Below are 23,779 nucleotides of genomic sequence, written 5' to 3'. Positions count from 1 at the left end.
CTGACCTGCCCATCACAGTTCCTCTCAAATGTCGCACAAATCCAAATTCAATTTCCGCATTGTCTCCATTTGTGTAGTGTAGATTTTTTTAACCCCCATAAGTGTTTATTTAAGCGGATTTTGGTCTTTATAATATAGTCCCTGTCTAGGTTAAGAGGCTGAGCCTTTTTTGCGAAACAATAGAGTTGCCTTCCTTTTTACTATTGCAAACATGTGTGTAAACTAGCAAGGCAGGAAAATAAGGGTTAATCTAATCAAACTTCATCCACCTCTACCAAAGAGGTTAGGTCTGCTTCATGTTTGAAGTTTAGCCATGGAAAAAAAATATTGTGAAACTGCTATCGTTCCAGCCCTAGCAATCATACTGTAATGTAGCACTTAAGGGAAAGTGGGATACCTAGTCAGTTGTACAACGGAATGCATCTTCCGCATTTAACCCCTCTGAATCAGAGCGGTGCAGGGGGCTGCCTTACATTGACATCATCTGCACCCGGAGAGCAGTTGTTGGGGTTAACTGCTTTGCTCAGGGGCTGAACTACAGAGTTTTACCTTGTCAGCTCAGGGATTTGATCCAGCAACCTTTCAGTTACTGGCCCAATGGTCCTACCCACCAGATTACAGGGAAGCATGTCTTGTCGTATGGTTACAAAACTGTTCTCTGGAGTCTAGCCTTGAGGCGTCACACTACTGAGCAGGGCAGTGTGGCTTCTGGAGCCCTGAGCTCTGGCTTTAGAGTTAGAGTAAAGCAGGAGTAATTCATCTCTGGTTACATCCTGAAGAGTACATATGTAATGTAAGCCTCAGCGCACGCGCGCACACACAGACACACACACACACACACACACACACACACACACACACACACACACACACACACACACACACACACACACACACACACTACACAGACACATTGTCACAGACATAAACATTGGAGTGAAGTTCCCTAAAAGGCTTAAATAACCACTGACTGTGCGGTGCAGTATCCAGGCAACAGGGCTTGAATCAATGGCGGCGAGGGGGGTGTGTCACTCGGATGTGTCATGAAGAAGTCGACAACCTTGAGTTCCTTGTCCAAGACTAAAGTGCTACGGCTAGAGAAACAAATCGATGGAGCATTTGTCCCGCTGCATGGATCTCACCGGAAATATACAACAACAAAAAACGATCCATTGTCAAAGAACCACTTATGTGCAGATCAAAGACTGTACATGTTAAAAATAAGCAAGCAAGTACACATTATGTAATTATATTTGTTCATCTACGGTTCAGACACTTAGGTCTAAGTGCCTTTACATTTACATTTACATTTTAGTCATTTAGCAGACGCTCTTATCCAGAGCGACTTACAAATTGGTGCATTCACCTATAATATCCAGTGGAACAACCACTTTACAATAGTGCATCTAAATCTTTGGCACATCCACTGCATCAACCAGACTCTGCATCATTAAGCAGTTCACATCTCCTACTAGCTGCATCTGTTTCTGATGGCACTGAAGTTGAGTGATGGTTACAGTTGAGTGGCTGCAAATTGAAGAGGAACACGCACCAGGGGCTCATTTCCCATAGGACACCATCGCAGTTAAATATGCCCATCCAAGCACAAAATGTGCATTGAGGACGTACAGTTTACAGAGTACAGCTTACACATCCAGAGGAGCTTCTGGCAGAATACCAAACAATGCATTTAACAAACACAAATACATCCACAGATGTTGTACAACAATATTACATACCATATACAGCATGGCAACACTCGTAGTCAGAGAGGAAACAGTACAGCAAACTTTAATTGGACGAGTCTGACTTTACAACATTCCAAACCATTTCAATTAATGCCACTCTGAACTGAGAGAGAATACATTAACAAATATCAACAATATATCCACAAATACTTTAATAATAGAACGTATCCAGAATAATAGCTAGGCTACTTCAAATGTATCCACAACAACAATTGCAGAGATGCTTGAGCTTAACATTGATCAACTGTGCTTTATCTGTGTATTGTGAAAGTACGCATCTCTTTTTGCCAAGTAGCCTACTGTACAGTTTGACTTTCTCAACAGGTTCCACAAAACAAATATGACAGAATGATGAACAGTACCTGAATGTGAGCTGTACATGTAAACGAACTTGGTCCATTTGTAGTGCTGGATCAGGGCAATGAGGGGCTCCTGGAGTTCCGGTCTCAGCTGGATTACAAACTGGTTGTTGGTTTCTATGGGGAAACTGGGTGTCACAAAGCAGACGTGGAGAGCCCCGCAGAATGACATGAGCATGTTCATGGTCTTCCTGTCATACAGTCCGATGATGGCATAGACTCCTTTGGAAAACTGTGAACAAACTGTGGAGAGGAAAAAGAAAGAAGAGGAGAGGTGATCACATCTGATTGCTATGTTTATTCATGAAAAAGACTGAACAGACAGAAAATCGGTGAGACATAAGAATGGGTGTAGGCATACATGTTAACTGTTAACTCCCCGAGAACAGAGACCGCCTTAAGTAGGCCCGGGGATACATTTTTTTAAAGGAACTCAGTCGGGGTCTCAACTTACTGTATACACAAAGTGCAAATTCAAAATTTGTTTGTGCATCAGCAATTTTTCTCTTATGTCAGTCACTGATAGTCACTCAATTAGCCCTTGTCAGCAAAAAAAAAATGTGATCGGTAAGTTAGTCTAGCCAGCTTTCTAAACGTGTAGTGATCATGGTTGAATTACCGACCCGGGCGGCCCCCATTTTGATTTTGTTAGTAACTCTCGAATGTCATATTAAAAACGGCAAACATTTCTCTCCACCCTATGGATCAGTAGAATTGCATGAAGTTACGTATGACATTTCTAAATCTTCTCTCTGCCCCATGGCAAAATTTGTGAATTGCAGCAACCTTGCTTTAAGTTCTATTTAGGGTTTTATCTATTGGGATGATAATGTTTTTGATAAATAAAAATGTTATTTAATTATTTTAAATGAAATATCCTTGGAATGTTCTCCTAGCATTCACTAAAATGTTGTGCACAACCTCTGTAACAACCACCGTAGAACATTCCCAAAAAGGTCTCATTAGGTTTCCAGGTGATAACACAATGTACCTGTAATGTTTTCCAGAACATTCGTCAAGGTTGTGGCAAATGTTTTCATAACACAAAAACTGTCCAGTTGTGCTGTTGATTAAACAATGTTTGTATAAAACATTTGCCAGAACACATTTTGTCTGTTCTTTAAAGGTTCACAGAATGTTTCATTAGGTTGTGGGAACAGTCTGATGGGTACATTGTGGGGACATCACAAAAGATATGTTCCCAAAACCCCAAAACTGTCCAGTTGTGTGGATGATTATACAATGTTTATTTTAGGCTACAAAAAACATTCACCTGATGTTACAAGAACATTCTCAGAACACATTTTGTCTGATATGTAAAGGTTCTCAGAATGTTTCTTTAGGTTTTGGGAACATTGTGGGGATATGACTAGAGTTCCAAAACACAAAAGTGACTGAAACATGGTCCTGCTCCTCTTTTTTTAACCAGCTCATGTTTAAAACAAATACAATGTGTTAAAACACCACTGGAGATACAGCTCAATACTATACCTGTGCCTCTGCTCTAGCCATTTTGTTTGCCTCCCTGTTGTGCTGTCTATCTGTCTCAGCATCTTTTCTGCTGTCATTATGTGCTTCTTCTTGTTCTCTGTCTTTATGCCTTTATGTTATTAAAGCCAAGCTAAGGACTTAAGATAAGTTGCAAATTAGTGTCTGTCATGTGTTTTCCTACCCTAAGTTTTAATTAGTATTACAGGGCTCCCGACTAACATTTTCCCCTGGTATCACTGGTGCCATTAAATTTTACAGTTTGTGGGACCAGCCCATGATTTGGTCGGACCCAAAATCATGAGTAATCATCATGTGAAGTCATTCATAGTGCTTTATCAAGAATGATAAATAGACTACTGAGGTATTCAATAAATAAGTTGTTTCATCTAACAGTTCCAAGCAGGAATGCATGATTCAAGATATTTTAATGGGCAACTTTAATCCAGTGATTATCATGAATTTTGGGTTGACAATTAGACTATAGTTACTGTCAAACTAGGACTGCATAATGTCTTGATTTCTTTTTGTACAATAGAGATTAATTTTTATGTGCACTAACTAATATCCAAGCTGGTCATTAGAAATAGACGTTGATTTGAAAAGGTCGTAGAACGTCCATATATACATTTTTTTTTTTAAAGATCACCCAGCACTGGGCGCAAACTCACAGATCATCCTGATCTCGCAGGCTTACATTCTGTTTTGCTACAAATATAGTCTGGCCACGACCAGATTCAAACTATTTGAGCCCCTCCCTTCCATCCACTGTATGGCCGGACCTGTCACGGTTGTCGTCGGTTAAGGAGGACCAAAACGCAGCAGGTATGTGTATGCTCATCGTGTGTATTTATTTACAAACTAAATGAACACCAAAACAACAAAAACGAAACGAACTCACGAACAACAAAACAGTCTGGCAAGGCACAAGGCTAAACTCAGAACAATCTCCCACAATTAAACAGACAAACACACCCAACTAATATAGGACTTCCAATCAAAGGCAACACCACACAGCTGCCTTCAATTGGAAGTCCACCCCAATTAACTCTACATAGAAATAGACTACCTAGACTAAACATAGAATTACATAAACATAGATCATAAACCAAAAACCCGGAAATACTAAATCAAACGCCCTTTTACCAAAACACCACCCCGAACCACATAAAACAAATACCCTCTGCCACGTCCTGACCAAACTACAATAACAATTAACCCTTATACTGGCCAGGACGTGACAGGACCTGTATGGCCGGCATCCTCTGATAATCTGTGGGGGTGGTTTAGATGATGACGACAACGAGAACCGCCTGTACTGGCTGCAGAAGTCAAATCATAACAAAACTGGCTGCTCTTGAGGAGGTTGGTGTTGATGCTGGTATAGCAGCAGTTATATCAGAACTGGAGGGCACAGCTTAATTGAAAGAAAAGAAATAACAGCATTGAAGGCTTTTCTTAGGGGTGAAGACACATTTGCTCTTTTCCCGACTGGAGTTCGCCAGGAGCTTGATTTACCAGCTAGCTCCGTTTAGACAAGAAAATGGGACGGATCGAGTGTCGTCAATGGTCGCCCTCATGGAAGTTCACGTCACATACACATAGTAAATATACAGCGCATTTGGAAAGTATTCAGATCCCTTGACTTTTTCCACACTTACTTTACAGCCTTATTCTAAAATTGATTAAATAGTTTCTTCCCTCCTCAATATAGCTACCCCATAATGACAAAGCAAAAACAGTTTTTTAGAAATTTGGGCATATGTATTAAAAATAAAAACTGAAATATCACATTTACATAAGTATTCAGACCCTTTGCTCAGTACATATTACAGCCTCGAGTCATCTTGGGTATGATGCTACAAGCTTGGCACACTTGTATTTGGGAAGTTTCTCCCATTCTTCTCTGCAGATCCTTAAGCTCTGTTGGGTTGGATGGAGAGCGTCGCTGCACAGCTATTTTTTCAAGTCTCTCCAGAGATGTTCGATCGGGTTCAAGTCCGGGCTCTGGCTGGGCCACTCAAGGACATTCAGAGACTTGTCCCGAAACCTCTCCTGCATTGTCTTGGCTGTTTGCTTAGGGTCATTGTCCTGTTGGAAGGTGAACCTTTGCCCCAGTCTGAGGTCCTGAGCGCTCTGGAGAAGGTTTTCAACAAGGATCTTTCTGTACTTTGCTCTGTTCATCTTTCCCTCGATCCTGACTAGTCTCCCTGTCCCTTAAGCTGAAAAACATCCCCACAGCATGATGCTGCCACCACCATGCTTCACTGTAGGGATGGTGCCAGGTTTCCTCCAGACATGACACTTGGAATTCAGGCCAAAGAGTTCAATATTGGTTTCATCAGGCCAGAGAATCTTGTTTCTCATGGTCTGAGAGTTCCTTACGTGCCTTTTGGCAAACTCCAAGAGGGCTGTCATGTGCCTTTTACTGATGAAAGTCTTCTGTCTGGCCACTCTACTTTAAAGGCCTGATTGGTGGAGTGCTGTAGAGATGGGCGTCCTTCTGGAAGATTCTCCCACCTCCACAGAGGAACTCTGGAGCTCTGTCAGAGTGAACATTGGGTTCTTGATCAGAACCAAGAACCTGATGCATAATTTGCATAATTGCATAATTTGATATCAAACGAGTCCTTGCTATCGATAAAAGACAATACTGTGCAGTCGTCTTCGACCTGGCCAAGGCTTTTGACTCTGTCAATCACCGTATTCTTCCAAGACTCAACAGCCTTGGTTTCTCTAATAACTGCCTCACCTGGTTCACTAACTACTTCTCAGATAGAGTTCAGTGTGTCAAATCGTAGGGCCTGTTGTCCGGACCTCTGGCAGTCTCTATGGAGGTGCCACAGGGTTAAATTCTTGGGCCAACTCTTTTCTCTGTATATATCAATGATGTCGCTCTTGCTGCGGGTGATTATTTTATCCACCTCTATTCAGACGACACCATTCTGTATACATCTGGTCCTTCTTCGGACACTGTTTTAACAAACCTCCAAACAAGCTTCAACGCCATACAACACTCCTTCCATGGCCTCCAACTGCTCTTAAATGCTAGTAAAACAAATGCATGCTCTTCCACCGATCGCTGCCCGCCCAACTAGCATCACTACTCTGGACGGTTCTGACTTAGAACATGTGGACAACTATAAATACCCAGGTGTCTGGTTAGACTGTAAACTCTCCTTCCAGACTCATATTAAGCATCTCCATTCCAAAGTTAAATCTAGAATCGGCTTCCTATTTCGCAACAAAGCCTCTTTCACTCATGCTGCCAAACATACCCTCGTAAAAATGACTATCCTACCAATCCTTGACTTTGGCGACGTCATTTACAAAATTGCCTCCAACACTCTACTCAGCAGACTGTGTAGTCTATCACAGTGCCATCTGTTTTGTCACCAAAGCCCCATATACTATCCACCACTGCAACCTGTATGCTCTCGTTGGCTGGTCCTCACCACATATTCTTTGCCAAACCCACTGGCTCCAGGTCATCTATAAGTCTTTGCTAGATAAAGCTCCGCCTTATCTCAGCTCACTGGTCACCATAGCAACACCCACCCATAGCATGCGTTCCAGCAGGTATATTTCACTGGTCATCCCCAAAGCCAACACCTCCTTTGGTCACCTTTCCTTCCAGTTCTCTGCTGCCAATGACTGGAACGAATTGCAAAAATCACTGAAGTTGGAGACTTATATCTCCCTCACTAACTTTAAGCATCAGCTGGCAGAGCAGCTTACCGATCGCTGCAGCTGTACACAGCCCATCTGTAAATAGCCCATCCAACCAACAATCTACCTCATCCCCATATTTGTTTTTCTGCTCTTTTGCACACCAGTAATTCTACTTGCACATCTATCACTCCTGTGTAAATTGCTAAACTGTAATTACTTCGTCGCCTTACCTCCTTACTTAATTTACACACACTGTATACAGATTTTTCTATTGTGTTATTGACTGTACAATTGTTTATCCCATGTGTAACCTTGTTGTTTTTGTCGCACTGCTTTGCTTTATCTTGGCCAGGTCGCAGTTGTAAATGAGAACTTGTTCTCAACTGGCCTACCTGGTTAAATAAAGGTAAAAAAAGTTGAACATTAATTGTACTCCTAGCTAGCAGTGGATAAGTAACAGGACTTCCCAAAGACAATAAGCTAGCTAGCTTAGTTAGCAAACTGTAGCTAGCTATATGACTTGCTCTAACATAACGTTGCAACGTTATGGACAGTAATGGACAATATGATGACTTCTGTTTGCAAGTCCATAAATATGGATGTTATTGATATACTTTCTCATGTAGACTATTTTGGATCTTATTTTCTTTCAAGTCAAATGTTTGTCACATGCTTCGTAAACAACATGTGCAAACTAACAGTGAAATGCTTAGGTCCTTCCCAACAATGCAGAATACAATAAAAGAATGCAATATTAACAGAAAAACATAGTAACACGAGGAATAAATACACAATGAGCAATGATAGCTTGGCTAAATACATGGGGTACCAGTGCCAACACCCTACATCCCACTGCCTGCTTGCATCTGAAGCTAAGCAAGGTTAGTCCTGGATGGGAGACCAGATGCTGCTGGAAGAGGTGTTGGAGGGCCAGTACGAGGCACTCTTTCCTCTGGTCTAAACACATATATATATCTCAATTCCCCAGGGCAGTGATTGGGGACATTATCCTGTGTAGGGTGCTGTCTTTTGGATAGGACGTTAAACGGGTGTCCTGACTCTGTGGTCATTAGAAATGCCATGGCACTTATCGTAAGAGTAGGGGTGTTAACCCCGGTGTCCTGGCTAAATTCCCAATCTGGCTCTCATACTATCATTTCCACCTAATCATCCCCAGCTTCCAATTGGCTCATTCCTCTCCACTGTAACTATTCCCCAGGTTGTTGCTGTACATGAGAATGTGTTCGCAGTCAACTTACCTGGTAAAATAAGGTTAAATACAACATGTAAATGTGTACATAGGAGAAAAGTGACTAGGCAACAGGATAGATAATAGACAGTAGGTGTGTATGTGTTGGAGTGTCAGTGTGGGCAGAGTCCAGTGTGTGTGCATAGAGTAAAAAAGGGTTAGTGCATGGGTCAAAGCAGATAGTTAACCAAATAGCTACCCGGACTATTTTAGCAATCTTATGGCTTGGGGGTATTTGTATTTGTTATCGCTCCCCATTAGCTGCTGCCAAGGCACCAGCTACTCTTCCTGGGGTCCAGCAACATTTAAGCAGTTATACAACCATTTTTAAACATTACAATACATTTCACAATTTCACAATACATTGTGTGTCATCACACCACTACTCTACTACATCATATATACAACACAAAATCCATGTGTAGTGTGTGTATAGTGCATATGTTATCATGTGTATGTGTGTGTCTCCTCACAGTCCCCGCTATTCCATAAGGTGTATTTGTATCTGGTTTTTCAATCTCATTTTACTGCTTGCAAGAGTTACAGTATCTGATGTGGAATAGAGTTCCATGTAGTCATATCTCTACGTAGTACTGTGCACCTCCCATATTCTGTTCTGGACTTGGGGACAGTGAAGAGACCTCTGGTGGCATGTCTTGTGGGGTGTGCAGGGGTGTCTGAGCTCTATGCTAGTAGTTTTTACAGACATCTCAGTGCATTCAACACGTCAAAACTTCTCACAAATACAAGAAGTGATGAAGTTAATCTCTCCTCTACTTTGAGCCAGGAGAGATTGACATGCATATTAATGTTAGCTCTCCTTGTACCAGTGTTGTAGTACTCGTCTCGGTCTCGAGACCTCATATTGAATGTCTCGGTGGATACATTTGTACTCAGTCTCGGACAGTGAGGACTCGTAATTTCCTCCCAATACGAGCGGAGACAAGGCCAAATATATACTTTCTTTTTATATATAACAGCCTTTATATCTATTATAGACATTTTTGCGAAGTGGTGAACCTATAGGCTTTCAGTGTGTAACAGGTTTGTGATTCTGAAAGGACAGCAACCATAATACCAGTGCACTCATGTAGGAGAGTGCACTTTTTGTAAAACACAAAGGGCCAGTGGTGGAGAGGAGGCTACACTTAAGCAATAAGGCACGAGGGGGTGTGGTATATGCCAATATACCACAGCTAAGGGCTGTTCTTAGGCATGCGCATACAGCGTTTAGCCGTGGTATATTTGCTTTATACGACGAACCCCCGAAGTGCCTTATTGTTATTATAAATTGGTTACTAAACTAATTAGAGCAGTAAAAATAAATGTTTTGTCATACCAATGGTATACGTTGTAATATACCATGGCTGTCAGCCAATCAGTATTCAGGGCTCGAACCACCCAGTTTATTATCAGGTATATGCCGTATACCCATATACCCAGGTAGGAAAGAGGTTTCAACTTGTATCTACCAGTAAATGCTGACCACACCGTTCGCATTACGTGAGTGAGCGTTGCAAAATAAATGTACACATACATGTTATTCAATCATTGCATCCAAACTGCTCGCGCGTGTCAACGAACGTCTGCGTAGCCAAGCACAAAAATAGAACTTGGTTCTATTTGTGACTCTTGACGTGCTGCAAGTCCCGCCTCTCCCATCTCCTCATTGGTTTTTAGGAACATATTCTCACGTGGGTGATTGAAAGATGAACTGAGGTCCACATTACAGTGCAGTTGGTGGTGGTAATGCACCTTAAAGTTGGTTGTCAACCGCCATTTGAAGAAGAAGAAGAGATTACTAGAAATGAACTCGGTTTACCCTTTTATCTGTGGATTCATTGTCAGAGTAGAGGACCATGTGCATTTCAGGTAAAATAACAACCCAAAGTTTATATCCCAGGAAAAATTTGCTAGCAACAGCAAATTAGCTAGCTAAATTGCCATGATTGTTTAATGCTTTTTGACCTGTCCCCAAATTAATATAGTTGATTCAGAGTTCATTTTGATATTTCATCCTGCATGTCCTGATCGTGTCTGGTGTGGATGGACAAAATCAACATGCACGCAGACGCACGCACGTGCCAGGTCTAGTCAGCATGTAAAGGCAACAATGGGTATGCAAGCCAGTTATTGAAAAAGTTTATTCCGAAGTGGTGGTTTGTGATGCACAATGAATCAGGGGTGTAGACATGTATGGGCCTGGGTTGACAGAGACCCACCCACTGGGGAGCCAGGCCCTGACAGGCCCACCCAATCAGATTGATGTGGTTTAAGCATTGTTGTGGACTTAGAAAAAAAATACAAAAAATGTGACGATCATAATATCAGTAAAAAATATAAAATTCCCAGTTTTTGCTACAAAACCAACTATATAAGAAATTTAAAAATAATATACAGCATATTTGACTCAACGTAGATGGAGGCAGTTCAATGCATGATTAATATAATTCACCAATACATTTCTTGGTAGTTCAAAAAATATTGCTATCAGGTTGTAAATCACAGCTGGCCTGCTACATTGTTTGCTGCCTTCATTCGGGATGCACTGTTTCATTTTCAATGACACAATAATGTGGACAAAAACGGACGAATGTAACTAAGGCTAGGAATGTCAATACAATCAAACTAACAAGGGCAGTGATGACAAGTCAGTCATAATGTGGCTAATAGGCTAGCATTTCTATTTATGTATAATAATAAAAACACGGAGCCTAAGAGTGTACAAAGCTGTCATCAAGGCAAAGGGTGGCTACTTTGAAGAATCTGAGATATATACATTATATTTTGATTTGTTGTAACACTTTTTTTTTGGTTACTACATGATTCCATATGTGTTATTTCATCATTAATATTCTACAATGTAGAAAATAGTACAAATAAAGAAAAACCCTTGAATGAGTAGGTGTGTCCAAACTTTTTAAAGTCGCACTGTTTCAATTGCCTGTAAACACACAGTCCAGTTCAAAGGGAATGGTGGCAGGCCTGTCTGGCAATGGCTTGTTTGCATAAAGGCCTTCAGTAGCTCTGATTTGGCTATGTTGCACCGGTCTGCGTACACTCCGGTCCTGGACGAGTCGGATGTTTTATTTGTTTTTAATTACTGCAGTGTCTATTAATTGTCCAAACACACGGCCACTTTCCCACTCTATATTGCTAGAGGATTTTCACAAATGCCTTAGTATACGTAATTCTCAAACATTTGTAAGAATTTATGAAAACGTGATAATGACCATGTCTACATTTATTTTTTAGTTAACCTTTTATTTAACTAGGCAAGTGAGTCAAGAACAAATTCTTATTAACAATGACAGCCTACCCCGGACGACGCTGGGCCAATTGTGCGCCGCCCTATGGGACTCCCAATCACGGCCAGATGTGATACAGCTTGGATTCAAACCAGGGACAGTAGTGACACCTCTTGCACTGAGATGCAGTGCCTTAGACCGCTGCGCTACTCAGCACATGGCCTGTATAGAACGCTTTGATGTACGCATATCATCTGCTAGCGACTCAGCTGCCTTCATTCAAGTAGACATGGCTGTTCAGTGGAGAAAGAAAACAATGCTAACAAAAGAGTACCTTTTTAAAGGGGCAATCTGCAGTTGCTACATACATTTTTGGACTTAAAGTATTGTTATGTACCCATTTTGATTCTTATAGGAATGTCCTAAGTTAAAAAAAAATTGGAAGTGTCATTCTTCCTGGGGGTGTATATGAACAGATTTTTTATAATATTTGTTGCTAAAATGCTGTCAGCTCCACTTTAAACCTAAAACAAATATGTTATGAATGTCATAAAAACAGAATTACTGTATTTGGAAATTGTGCAATATTGTGGGAATGTTCTGTGGAAACTGTGAATATCACAAGAATATTCTTGCAACATCTCAGACAACTCCTATAACTTAATTAAATATTCAAAAAAAATAATAACTTAGTCCAGGTGTTTTTGTCAACATTCTTACAACACTATAGGAATGTCCTTTGCAACCTAACAAATGTCAACACAACTGAGCATATCTTGTGTTTTGGGAACCTCTCTTGTAAATGTACCCACACTGGTCCCACAACCTAATGAAATGTTCTGGGAACCTTTTAAAGTACTCAACGTCTTTTCTGTAAACATTCTAGCAACATCAAAGGATTGTTTTGTTCACCCTGATACAAAAGCTATCTGAATGTCAGCACAACTGGACAGGTGTGGTGTTTTGGAAACCCATAATATTCTCACCAGACTGTTCCCACAACCTAATGAAACATTCTGGGAACCTTTTAAAGAAGAGACAGAATGTGTGTGGGATGGGATGTTTGTGACAGCTGTCTTTGCAGTCCTCCATTGATTCTCTAAGCTGGTGTTCCTTTTATCTTATTCATGTCTGTGTATATATTTAATTTCTTTCCATGGTTTAGCGCAATCATTTCTGCACTGTCACTCATTGTTGCATCTCTCTGCAGGTTTCAGTTTCAATTGTTTGCTTGTTATTCAATATGAGTCTCATGCAGGGAGTCAGCCTGGAGCCAAAAGCCATCTAAAAAGACAAGAGCTGCTGCCATAAAATGACATGATAAAGGACTGCAGCAATGGTGCTGTATACACATGGCCTATATAGAACGCTTTGATGTATGTATTTCATCTGCTAGCGACTCAGCTGCCTTCATTCAAGTAGACATGGCTGTTCAGTGGAGAAAGAAAACAATGCTAACCAAACAGTACCTTTTAAAGGGGCAATCTGCAGTTGCTACATCAATTTATGGACTTCAATTATTGGTAGGTACCCATAGATTTTTGAAGAATATAAGTTATAAATGCCTCATGAGCTAAGTTTAACTGTCGTAGCCCATCAGAACACAAAATATAAGCTTGTTTTACTTCAATGTGTCACGTCCTGACCATAGTAAGTTGTTCTTTTATATGGTAGAGTAGGTCAGGGCGTGACAGGGGGTGTTTGTCTGTTTTGTGTATTTCTATGTTTAGTTTCTAGTTTTTGTATTTTTAGATTAGTTTTTGTTTGGCATGACCTCCAATTAGAGGCAGCTGTTTGTCATTGTCTCTAATTGGAGACCATATTTAAGTTGATGTTTGTCTCACTGGTGTTTGTGGGTGATTAATTTTGTGAGTAGTGTATGCCTGCTCTGCGTCAAGGCTTTCTTATTTTGTATTCCCAGTTTATTGTTTATTGCATTTAGTTTCACTATTGAATAAAAGATGTTGAACTACGATAATGCTGCGTATTGGTCAGATCCTTCTAACAGCCGTGACACAATGTTTGTAAACAAAGTAAATGTAAACAAACACTGTATAGCCTCAAAACAAGTATTTTTTTTTAACTATAATTTTATATCATGAATGGTCAATGCATCCAGCCCCATCCATCAGCTTATTACCGAAATAGTGGCTACGAGAACGCGTTGTTATTGTTTCAAATTCAGATTGCCCCTTTAGGGGAGACAGACCCAAAAAAGTATCAGAATTGGAGTGACTTGTGTAATGCTGATTTGAATTAATATACTTATGCTAATTTGTCTGATTATATTGTGCTGATTTGATTAGCTTTACTGTGTACGCTATGTTGTTTCCATTTAAATCACAACTACTGATTAATTTGTCCTTGTAAAAGCCAGGGCCATTTTTCCTCCAATGCCAAAGATACCAGAAGCTGACAAAGTATATTTTATTACTTTCAAGATACACATCTTTCTCTTTAGCAGATACAAAGGCAATACAAGACTCCACAGTTCTGTTATCTCCTTTTACCACAGTACATTTTCCCATGTACCTTTTAATCTCGTCATAATTTACCCGGCATTGTATTTCATACAAACTACAGTGAGGGAAAAAAGTATTTGATCCCCTGCTGATTTTGTACGTTTGCCCACTGACAAAGAAATGATCAGTCTATAATTTTAATGGTAGGTTTATTTGAACAGTGAGAGACAGAATAACAACAAAAAAATCAAGAAAAACACATGTCAAAAATGTTATAAAATGATTTGCATTTTAATGAGGGAAATAAGTATTTGACCCCTCTGCAAAACATGACTTAGTACTTGGTGGCAAAACCCTTGTTGGCAATCACAGAGGTCAGACGTTTCTTGTAGTTGGCCACCAGGTTTGCACACATCTCAGGAGGGATTTTGTCCCACTCCTCTTCGCAGATCTTCTCCAAGTCATTAAGGTTTCGAGGCTGACGTTTGGCAACTCAAACCTTCAGCTCCCTCCACAGATTTTCTATGGGATTAAGGTCTGGAGACTGGCTAGGCCACTCCAGGACCTTAATGTGCTTCTTCTTGAGCTCCTCCTTTGTTGCCTTGGCTGTGTGTTTTGGGTCATTGTCATGCTGGAATACACATCCACGACCCATTTTCAATGCCCTGGCTGAGGGAAGGAGGTTCTCACCCAAGATTTGACGGTACATGGCCCCGTCCATCATCCCTTTGATGCGGTGAAGTTGTCCTGTCCCCTTAGCAGAAAAACACCCCCAAAGCATAATTTTTCCACCTCCATGTTTGACGGTGGGGATGGTGTTCTTGGGGTCATAGGCAGCATTCCTCCTCCTCCAAACACGGCGAGTTGAGTTGATGCCAAAGAGCTCCATTTTGGTCTCATCTGACCACAACACTTTCACCCAGTTGTCCTCTGAATCATTCAGATGTTCATTGGCAAACTACAGACGGGCATGTATATGTGCTTTCTTGAGCAGGGGGACCTTGCGGACGCTGCAGGATTTCAGTCCTTCACGGCGTAGTGTGTTACCAATTGTTTTCTTGGTGACTATGGTCCCAGCTACCTTGAGATCATTGACAAGATCCTCCCATGTAGTTCTGGGCTGATTCCTCACCGTTCTCATGATCATTGCAACTCCACGAGGTGAGATCTTGCATGGAGCCCCAGGCCGAGGGAGATCGACAGTTCTTTTATGTTTCTTCCATTTGCGAATAATCACACCAACTGTTGTCACCTTCTCACCAAGCTGCTTGGTGATGGTCTTGTTGCCCATCCCAGCCTTGTGTAGGTCTACAATCTTGTCCCTGACATCCTTGGAGAGCTCTTTGGTCTTGGCCATGGTGGAGAGTTTGGAATCTGATTGATTGATTGCTTCTGTGGACCGGTGTCATTTATACAGGTAACAAACTGAGATTATGAGCACTCCCTTTAAGAGTATGCTCCTAATCTCAGCTCGTTACCTGTATAAAAGACACCTGGGAGCCAGAAATCTTTCTGATTGAGAGGGGGTCAAATACTTATTTCCCTCATTAAAATGCAAATCAATTTATAACATTTTTGACATGCGGTTTTCTGGATTTTTTTGTTATACTGTCTCTCACTGTTCAAATAAACCTCCCATTAAAAATATAGACTGATCATTTCTTTGGCAAACGTACAAAATCAGCAGGGGATAAAATACTTTTTTCCATCACTGTATACAACACATTGCTATTCATGAGCATGACCTTGGACTGTTCTCAATTGAGGTAGTTCATGTCACAGCCTGGATTAAGCAGTGAGAAAAACAGGTGTTTCTCCTGGGGTGTTTTTGGGAGATGCAGAACGCTCCAGAAGTGAACGATCCTCTCTGATCCTCTGGCTCCCCAGTGAAGATCAGCTGATGGCAGCTGGGGCTCTCTGTTCTGGCAGCCTGCTCTCTTGCTACAGAGAGGATCAAATAAAGACTGGCCGTCCAGTTGGGACTGTCTTACACAGCCGTATCATTGCTGAAGCACTTTGTGTTGACAAACAGTGATAACACATATTGACTTTTACGAGCATCATGCTGGAACTGGAGCCAGGCCTCATCATGAATCAGAGCCAGATCTCAATACAATCCACTTCTTAGGCCTAAACTCAGGCTCTTAACGTGAATTGTAATGCTTTCAATCTGCCCTCATGTTCTGCTGGCTTTGGTGCAAAAAAAGTTAACTTGTTACAGAGTTTATTGAGTGAGATTTGGTGCTTTATGATTCCCAAAAGATATCTGCCATAGCCACTATCAGTAGAGCCAGACTGCACCAGACTATAGCTACATGAGCTCTGTCAATTGTGTGATTTGCCCTAGTGACACTCCCAACTGTTGTGACACTAATTCACCCAGTGTAAGAAGGATACAGACATAATGTCACTTAATGTGGACCAAGTCGTTTAGGGGTTCTAAGCCATTTCATAAAATAGGTCTGAAATATGGCCATACCATGTATAACTAAATACTTAAAGCTCATATATATATGAGTGGACTGAAAAAACAGACAGTATATCTGAACAACCCTGCACAAGGAGACCAGCTGTCCTCTCTGACCTTGGGCCTGTTCCTGTCGGCAAATTATATCAAGCTAATGAGATATGTCACATACAATCAACATAGAAACCCCCTAAAACCAACCTATTCCACAACAGCGAACTAAAGACAATGCCCAAGTGTGACAGCGCTTTATTTTTAAAGATCCCAGAACCCTGCTAATAGGGCCTGCAGGGCCTGCAGCTCATCCTTGCTTCAGAGACAATGCCTCACAAAATGTAGGTGTTGGCTGCATGATTCAGAACCTTCAGCGGTAGTGTGTGGAGAAAGAGAGCCAGGAAGGACTTGTTGTTGAAAAGACTGCGGGGAAGGAGAGGAGAGAGGCTTTCTGCTCTCTGTGTGTGTTTAACATAAACACTGCTATCACCATGTAGGCTGCTGTGGGGCTGTGGTTGAGTGACATGACTGGGGCGTCTGGCTTGGCTGCATGTCACCACCATGAAGGAGCTGACGTGTTGGGAGGATGACCAAAAGCACTCTCTGACGGATGAAACGAACACACCGGACAGCCTGACACAAGGATGACGTGCTACTAGTGTGGGTGTCCTGACAGGACTGAACAGTGGGGACTGAATTTATTTGTGCCTCTCTCTTACTGCTGGAATGCATAGTCCTACACATCTATTGGAAACACCTTGACTTAGAAAAATACAAGGCCCCATGTTATGCTCAAACTGAGAAAGACAATGTGTACAGGATTGCACATGTTAGTCCAGATGTCCTATTCATGTGACAAAATGCACACATACACAGATTCAAAATTTGACAACATGACAATTGTTTTATCCAGACATATTGTACATTAATTCCCTTAGGCCTCAAGAGTTACCAAGATCAATTGCTCTGCATTTTCTATTGAAAGCAGCTGTTACAGGCATACACAATATGGTGCCTTTGTTCAGAATCAATGTAAATTGATGCTGCTGCATCAGACAATAAATTAGATAGTCACGTTACTCATTCCTCAATATTCTAGCCACACCTTTAGGCAGGAGGCAAACAATGCACTCACATTGATGGATGTATGCCACACAATAGAGAGACAGTAGTCTGGGACTGACAAGCATAGAATACCCAAACAATGGGAGGAGACCAGGGGCTTAAGGCGGCACAATATCTTTGCCTGTAATGGAATTACACTGAGACTCTTTGGACAATGACTATTTTGAACAATTTACACAGTAAATACAAATCTAAAAAACATTTACTGGAAAAAATGTGCACAACCAAAGTTTGGTAACAGAATTATAGTAAAATCTCCCTCAGTTTGTATCTGGACAGTTCTTAATGTAAATGTGTTTTTGTAAAATTTTCTGTGGAAATAGTTAAAAGTAGTCCTTGTGCGTAAAGTGCTTGGTTTGTTAAAGTTTTGATTCAAAGTTTTTTTGTTTGGTATACATTTGAAAGTGAAAATCTGAGTCTCAGCGTAATTCCGTTACCATGGAATTGCCCATGCGCACTGGAGAGGACAACAACACGTAGCCTTTGATTCCCACGTACTCTTCTGTCCAACTGCCCACATTGAGGTCCGTGTCATGCCTAGTGGCCACTGCCCTCCCCCGAAGGACAACACCACAGGCTCCTGATCAAGCATGCTGCTCCTGCACCCCATTTGTATCAGATCACATTGTCATTTTCTACAAACAAGCAATGTCTTTCCACCGTTTATGGAGTATGGCTATCATCTGGATACCTGCTACTCCCCTTGATATCGTAATCTAAGCATTACAGAGCCTAACCACAGGAGAACATATGTCCTACAGCTGCTAAATACTTTCAATCCCCTCCTACTTAAAAAGATTTTTAACAACTGCACTTCCCCTTCTGCATTACCCCAGAGTTAATACCACATATTCACAATTCTTAACTGCAGAAAATAATCAGTTTAGTTATGATGTAATGAATAATAGATTAACCCTTTGACGTGTACGATCAGATATTTGTGATCATTGTTGAGTGATCCCTGCGGCGTACCATCGCACATACGTGATTGGCACAGTAGCAACAGAACATATGATGCAACAAATGTGTGTAAACAGCATTCTTGTCTGAAAAGCATCTAAACAATGTTTGTACTGATGAGAAATAAAGGGCTTCACAACTTTAGTCCTCAGTTTGATCTTTTATTGTAAAAGATAAATGCAAACTTCATCATCCAAACATCACATGGAACACACCCACAGCCAAACATATGCGCTGACAAAAAAATGAAACCTAATTTAGCTGTTTACAATGTATCACATCTCTGGTGAGCACAAGGGAGAAATGTAATATTGTTTAGAAAAGAGATATGTGTCAGCTCAGCTAACGGCAGCCAAATTCTTTATGATGACAGCCATGTTTGTTTATATTTGACAACCAAAAATGCCCTAATCCCAGAATGCCATTCACTATAAGAGGCAAATAAACAAAGTCAAAGTCAATATGACTGCACCCATTGCCTGAAAAATATTAACTGAGTACATTTACATTTACATTTAAGTCATTTAGCAGACGCTCTTATCCAGAGCGACTTACAAAATGGTGCATTCACCTTATGATATCCAGTGGAACAACCACTTTACAATAGTGCATCTAAATCTTTTAAGGGGGGGGGGGGGGGGGTTAGAAGGATTACTTTATCCTATCCTAGGTATTCCTTAAAGAGGTGGGGTTTCAGGTGTCTCCGGAAGGTGGTGATTGACTCCACTGTCCTGGCGTCGTGAGGGAGCTTGTTCCACCATTGGGGTGCCAGAGCAGCGAACAGTTTTGACTGGGCTGAGCGGGAACTGTGCTTCCTCAGAGGTAGGGGGGCCAGCAGGCCAGTGGTGGATGAACGCAGTGCCCTTGTTTGGGTGTAGGGCCTGATCAGAGCCTGAAGGTATGGAGGTGCCGTTCCCTTCACAGCTCCGTAGACAATCACCATGGTCTTGTAGCGGATGCGAGCTTCAACTGGAAGCCAGTGGAGAGAGCGGAGGAGCGGGGTGACGTGAGAGAACTTGGGAAGGTTGAACACCAGACGGGCTGCGGCGTTCTGGATGAGTTGTAGGGGTTTCATGGCACAGGCAGGGAGCCCAGCCAACAGCGAGTTGCAGTAATCCAGACGGGAGATGACAAGTGCCTGGATTAGGACCTGCGCCGCTTCCTGTGTGAGGCAGGGTCGTACTCTGAGTACTTGTTACAGTGTATACAAGAACTGGAGCACAGATTATGCACAGATTATCGGTGGGGGTAAAGGACGAGCTTGCAGCCCGGAAACTACCGATGGCTCTCGACTCACTCATCACCTTAACCATCCAGATCAATGGACGGTTATGGGAATGTAGGAGGGAGAAGAGGTCTGATTGCCGTCCCAATCGCTCACTCAAGGAGCCCACCTTGCATCTGATGAACTACGGAAGACCCCGAGAGAATCCGAATTTACCCGAGTAAATCCAAGAGCCTCCGAAGACTGCCGAGTTGCCTCTTCCCGAGCCGATGCAGGGCTAGGGTGCCTCCAGCCGACCGCGTTGGCATACTGAACACCCAGAGCTGTCTGTATTGCGGTACTGTCGGTCATTTTGTGTTTACCTGTCCTTTCAAGAGACCCAGCTCATTTGTTGGCGTGAGTACTCTGGTGGGTCCTAAAGATAATTGTTCTTCTCCTCTTACTCACCCTCCTCTCCATGCCACCCTGCTGTGAAGCAACCAGTCCAAGTCTCTCCAGGTACTCATCGACTCAGGAGGCCAATATGAGTATCATGGACGTTACCCTGGCGTCCGAGCTGGGCATCCCCCAATCAACCCCTCTCCATTCCCATGATTTTTCTAGAGCTCTGACTTTCCGACCTGAAGATCACTGACGTCATGATTTGACCTCATATTTTTCCGAGTTCCCAGTTGTCTTGTTAGCACCATAAGTTAGTCCAGTGAACTATCCCTTCGCCTCCTTTTTTTCTAACACCTTTGGTCTGACAGACCCTTAAGTGGCAACCAAAATGCATTGTATAATGTCAACAAACATGGCACCACACATAGCTGGACAAAATCTTAGCATAAGCTCATAATCAGTACAACCTTCAAAGTATTTTACACACGTGTCTATTACAATCTATGCAAGAATCAGAATGCATGATTTGTCACCAGTACTTGAAGAAATTTGAATAAAACACAATACATTATTCTCCATACATACATACGGTATGCAATAGTAGAAAGGACAACACGATATACAGAAAATAAGGGCCTTACTTTGATAGTAACGCACACGTTATTTGTAAACAATGGAAGGCAATGTGGCCGCCAGCCAGAAAATGTTTAGGGGGAAAAAGTTAGTGCAAGGCCTGTTCTGACTAGATGCGCAATGTCTTCATACTTAATTGGGGAAACGCTTGGGCTCTCGTCAAAGAGAGAAGTTTGTCCGCCTCAAACATAAATTGTCCGCAACAGTGAAAGGGACTACTTCTTATGTGAATTAATGAGGCGGAACACACCTCAATTCAAACTGTTGTAAGAAAATCTAATTTGTTAGAAATTTATTTGAAATTGACAAGTTGAAACATAGCCTATAGATAACTAGCAGGCAGTGTACCTTGGTTTGAGGGCAGTGTGGGTTAACTGTCTTGTTGCATTCAATCACATTTTGGAACGGTGAGTGCATTCTGACGTCACGTGAATAAAACAACTCACACTGGGGCGACCGTTAGAGTTATTTCGAACTCGCTCATGAAAAGGTTAAATGGGTTCATTGAGGCAGGGCCCCGCTAAACAATTCACATAACAGGCACAAGCTCCATTGAGACACCAACGTCACTTAGGTAACAATTTCTTGCTATAATGACGTAATCACACAGGATAAGTTCTGTATTACACATGGACCTTTAACATGATTGTCTTCCCAGCTATGACTTTTCACAACTGTCATGAGGGGAAACAGGTGTGTACTGTAAATATGCTGTTCACCACTTCCACCACACACACATACTGTAGCTTACAGCTCAGTTTTCCCTATAGCCGAAAGTATTGGCTTCAACATAGTGATAGCACTAAACCATGTACAGTACCAGTCAAAAGTTTGGACACACCTACCCATTTAATGGTTTTCCGTTATTTTGACTATTTTCTACGTTGTAGAATAATAGTGAAGACATCAACACTTTGAAATAACACATATGGAATCATGTAGTAACCAAAAAAGTGTTAAACAAATCAAAATATGTTTTATATTGTGAGATTCTTCAAAGTAGCCACCCTGTGCCTTGATGACAGCTTTGCAAGGTGCCTTGCAAAAGTATTCACCCCCTTGGCGTTTTTCATATTTTGTTGCATTAAAACCTGTAATTTAAACATTTTTATTTGGATTTCATGTAATGGACATACACAAAATAGTCCAAATTGGTGAAGTGAAATTAAAAAAAAAAAGTATTTGATCCCCTGCTGATTTGTATGTTTGCCCACTGATAAAGAAATGATCAGTCTATAATTTTAATGGTAGGTTTATTTGAACAGTGAGAGACAGAATAACAACAAAAATATCCAGAAAAACGCATGTCAAGAATGTTATAAATTGATTTGCATTTTAATGAGGGAAATAAGTATTTGACCCCCTCTCAATCAGAAAGATTTCTGGCTCCCAGGTGTCTTTTATACAGGTAACGAGCTGAGATTAGGAGCACACTCTTAAAGGGAGTGCTCCTAACTGCAGCTTGTTACCTGTATAAAAGACACCGGTCCACAGAAGCAATCAATCAGATTCCAAACTCTCCACCATGGCCAAGACCAAAGAGCTCACCAAGGATGTCAGGGACAAGATTGTAGACCTACACAAGGCTGGAATGGGCTACAAGACCATCGCCAAGCAGCTTGGTGAGAAGGTGACAACATTTGGTGCGATAATTCGCAAATGGAAGAAACACAAAAGAACTGTCAATATCCCTCGGCCTGGGGCTCCATGCAAGATCTCACCTCGTGGGGTTGCAATGATCATGAGAACGGTGAGGAATCAGCCCAGAACTACACGGGAGGATCTTGTGCAGCTGGGACCATTGTCACCAAGAAAACAATTGGTAACACACTACACTGTGAAGGACTGAAATCCTGCAGCGCCCGCAAGGTACCCCTGCTCAAGAATACATATACATGCCCGTCTGAAGTTTACCAATGAACATCTGAATGATTCAGAGGACAACTGGTGAAAGTGTTGTGGTTAGATGAGACCAAAATGGAGCTCTTTGGCATCAACTCAACTCGCCGTGTTTGGAGGAGGAGGAATGCTGCCTATGACCCCAAGAACACCATCTCCACCGTCAAACATGGAGGTGGAAACATTATGCTTTGGGGGTGTTTTTCTGCTAAGGGAACAGGACAACTTCACCGCATCATTTGACCTGTCAAATCTTGGGTGAGAACCTCCTTGGGGCGACCGTTAGAGTTATTTCGAACTCGCTCATGAAAAGGTTAAATGGGTTCATTGAGGCAGGGCCCCGCTAAACAATTCACATAACAGGCACAAGCTCCATGGAGACACCAACGTCACTTAGGTAACAATTTCTTGCTATAATGACGTAATCACACAGGATTAGTTCTGTATTACACATGGACCTTTAACATGATTGTCTTCCCAGCTATGACTTTTCACAACTGTCATGAGGGGAAACAGGTGTGTACTGTAAATATGCTGTTCACCACTTCCACCACACACACATACTGTAGCTTACAGCTCAGTTTTCCCTATAGCCGAAAGTATTGGCTTCAACATAGTGATAGCACTAAACCATGTACAGTACCAGTCAAAAGTTTGGACACACCTACCCATTTAATGGTTTTCCGTTATTTTGACTATTTTCTACGTTGTAGAATAATAGTGAAGACATCAACACTTTGAAATAACACATATGGAATCATGTAGTAACCAAAAAAGTGTTAAACAAATCAAAATATGTTTTATATTGTGAGATTCTTCAAAGTAGCCACCCTGTGCCTTGATGACAGCTTTGCAAGGTGCCTTGCAAA

At 41.7% G+C, this 23,779-nt stretch overlaps 1 protein-coding gene across 4 annotated transcripts in view; it reads right to left on the bottom strand.

Annotated features, from left to right (window-relative positions):
* The window catches only part of LOC106567417 (glutamate receptor 1), a 93,003-nt gene that overhangs the window by 57,854 nt on the left and 11,370 nt on the right, over positions 1–23,779 (bottom strand). For all 4 annotated transcript variants that reach the window (XR_001320064.3, XM_082960206.1, XM_014136625.3 and 1 more), the window contains exon 3: positions 2,111–2,350. Coding sequence is in view for 3 of the 4 variants with exons in the window: in XM_082960206.1 (XP_082816332.1) it covers positions 2,111–2,350 (240 nt within the window). In the remaining variant the exon portion in view is untranslated. The remainder of the gene's footprint in view (positions 1–2,110; positions 2,351–23,779) is intronic.

This window comes from Salmo salar, chromosome 13, assembly GCF_965601325.2.
Source record: "Salmo salar chromosome 13, fSalSal1, whole genome shotgun sequence".
In the NCBI taxonomy this organism is placed as follows: Eukaryota; Metazoa; Chordata; class Actinopteri; order Salmoniformes; family Salmonidae; genus Salmo; species Salmo salar.
This window is presented reverse-complemented; position numbering and strand designations above follow the sequence as displayed.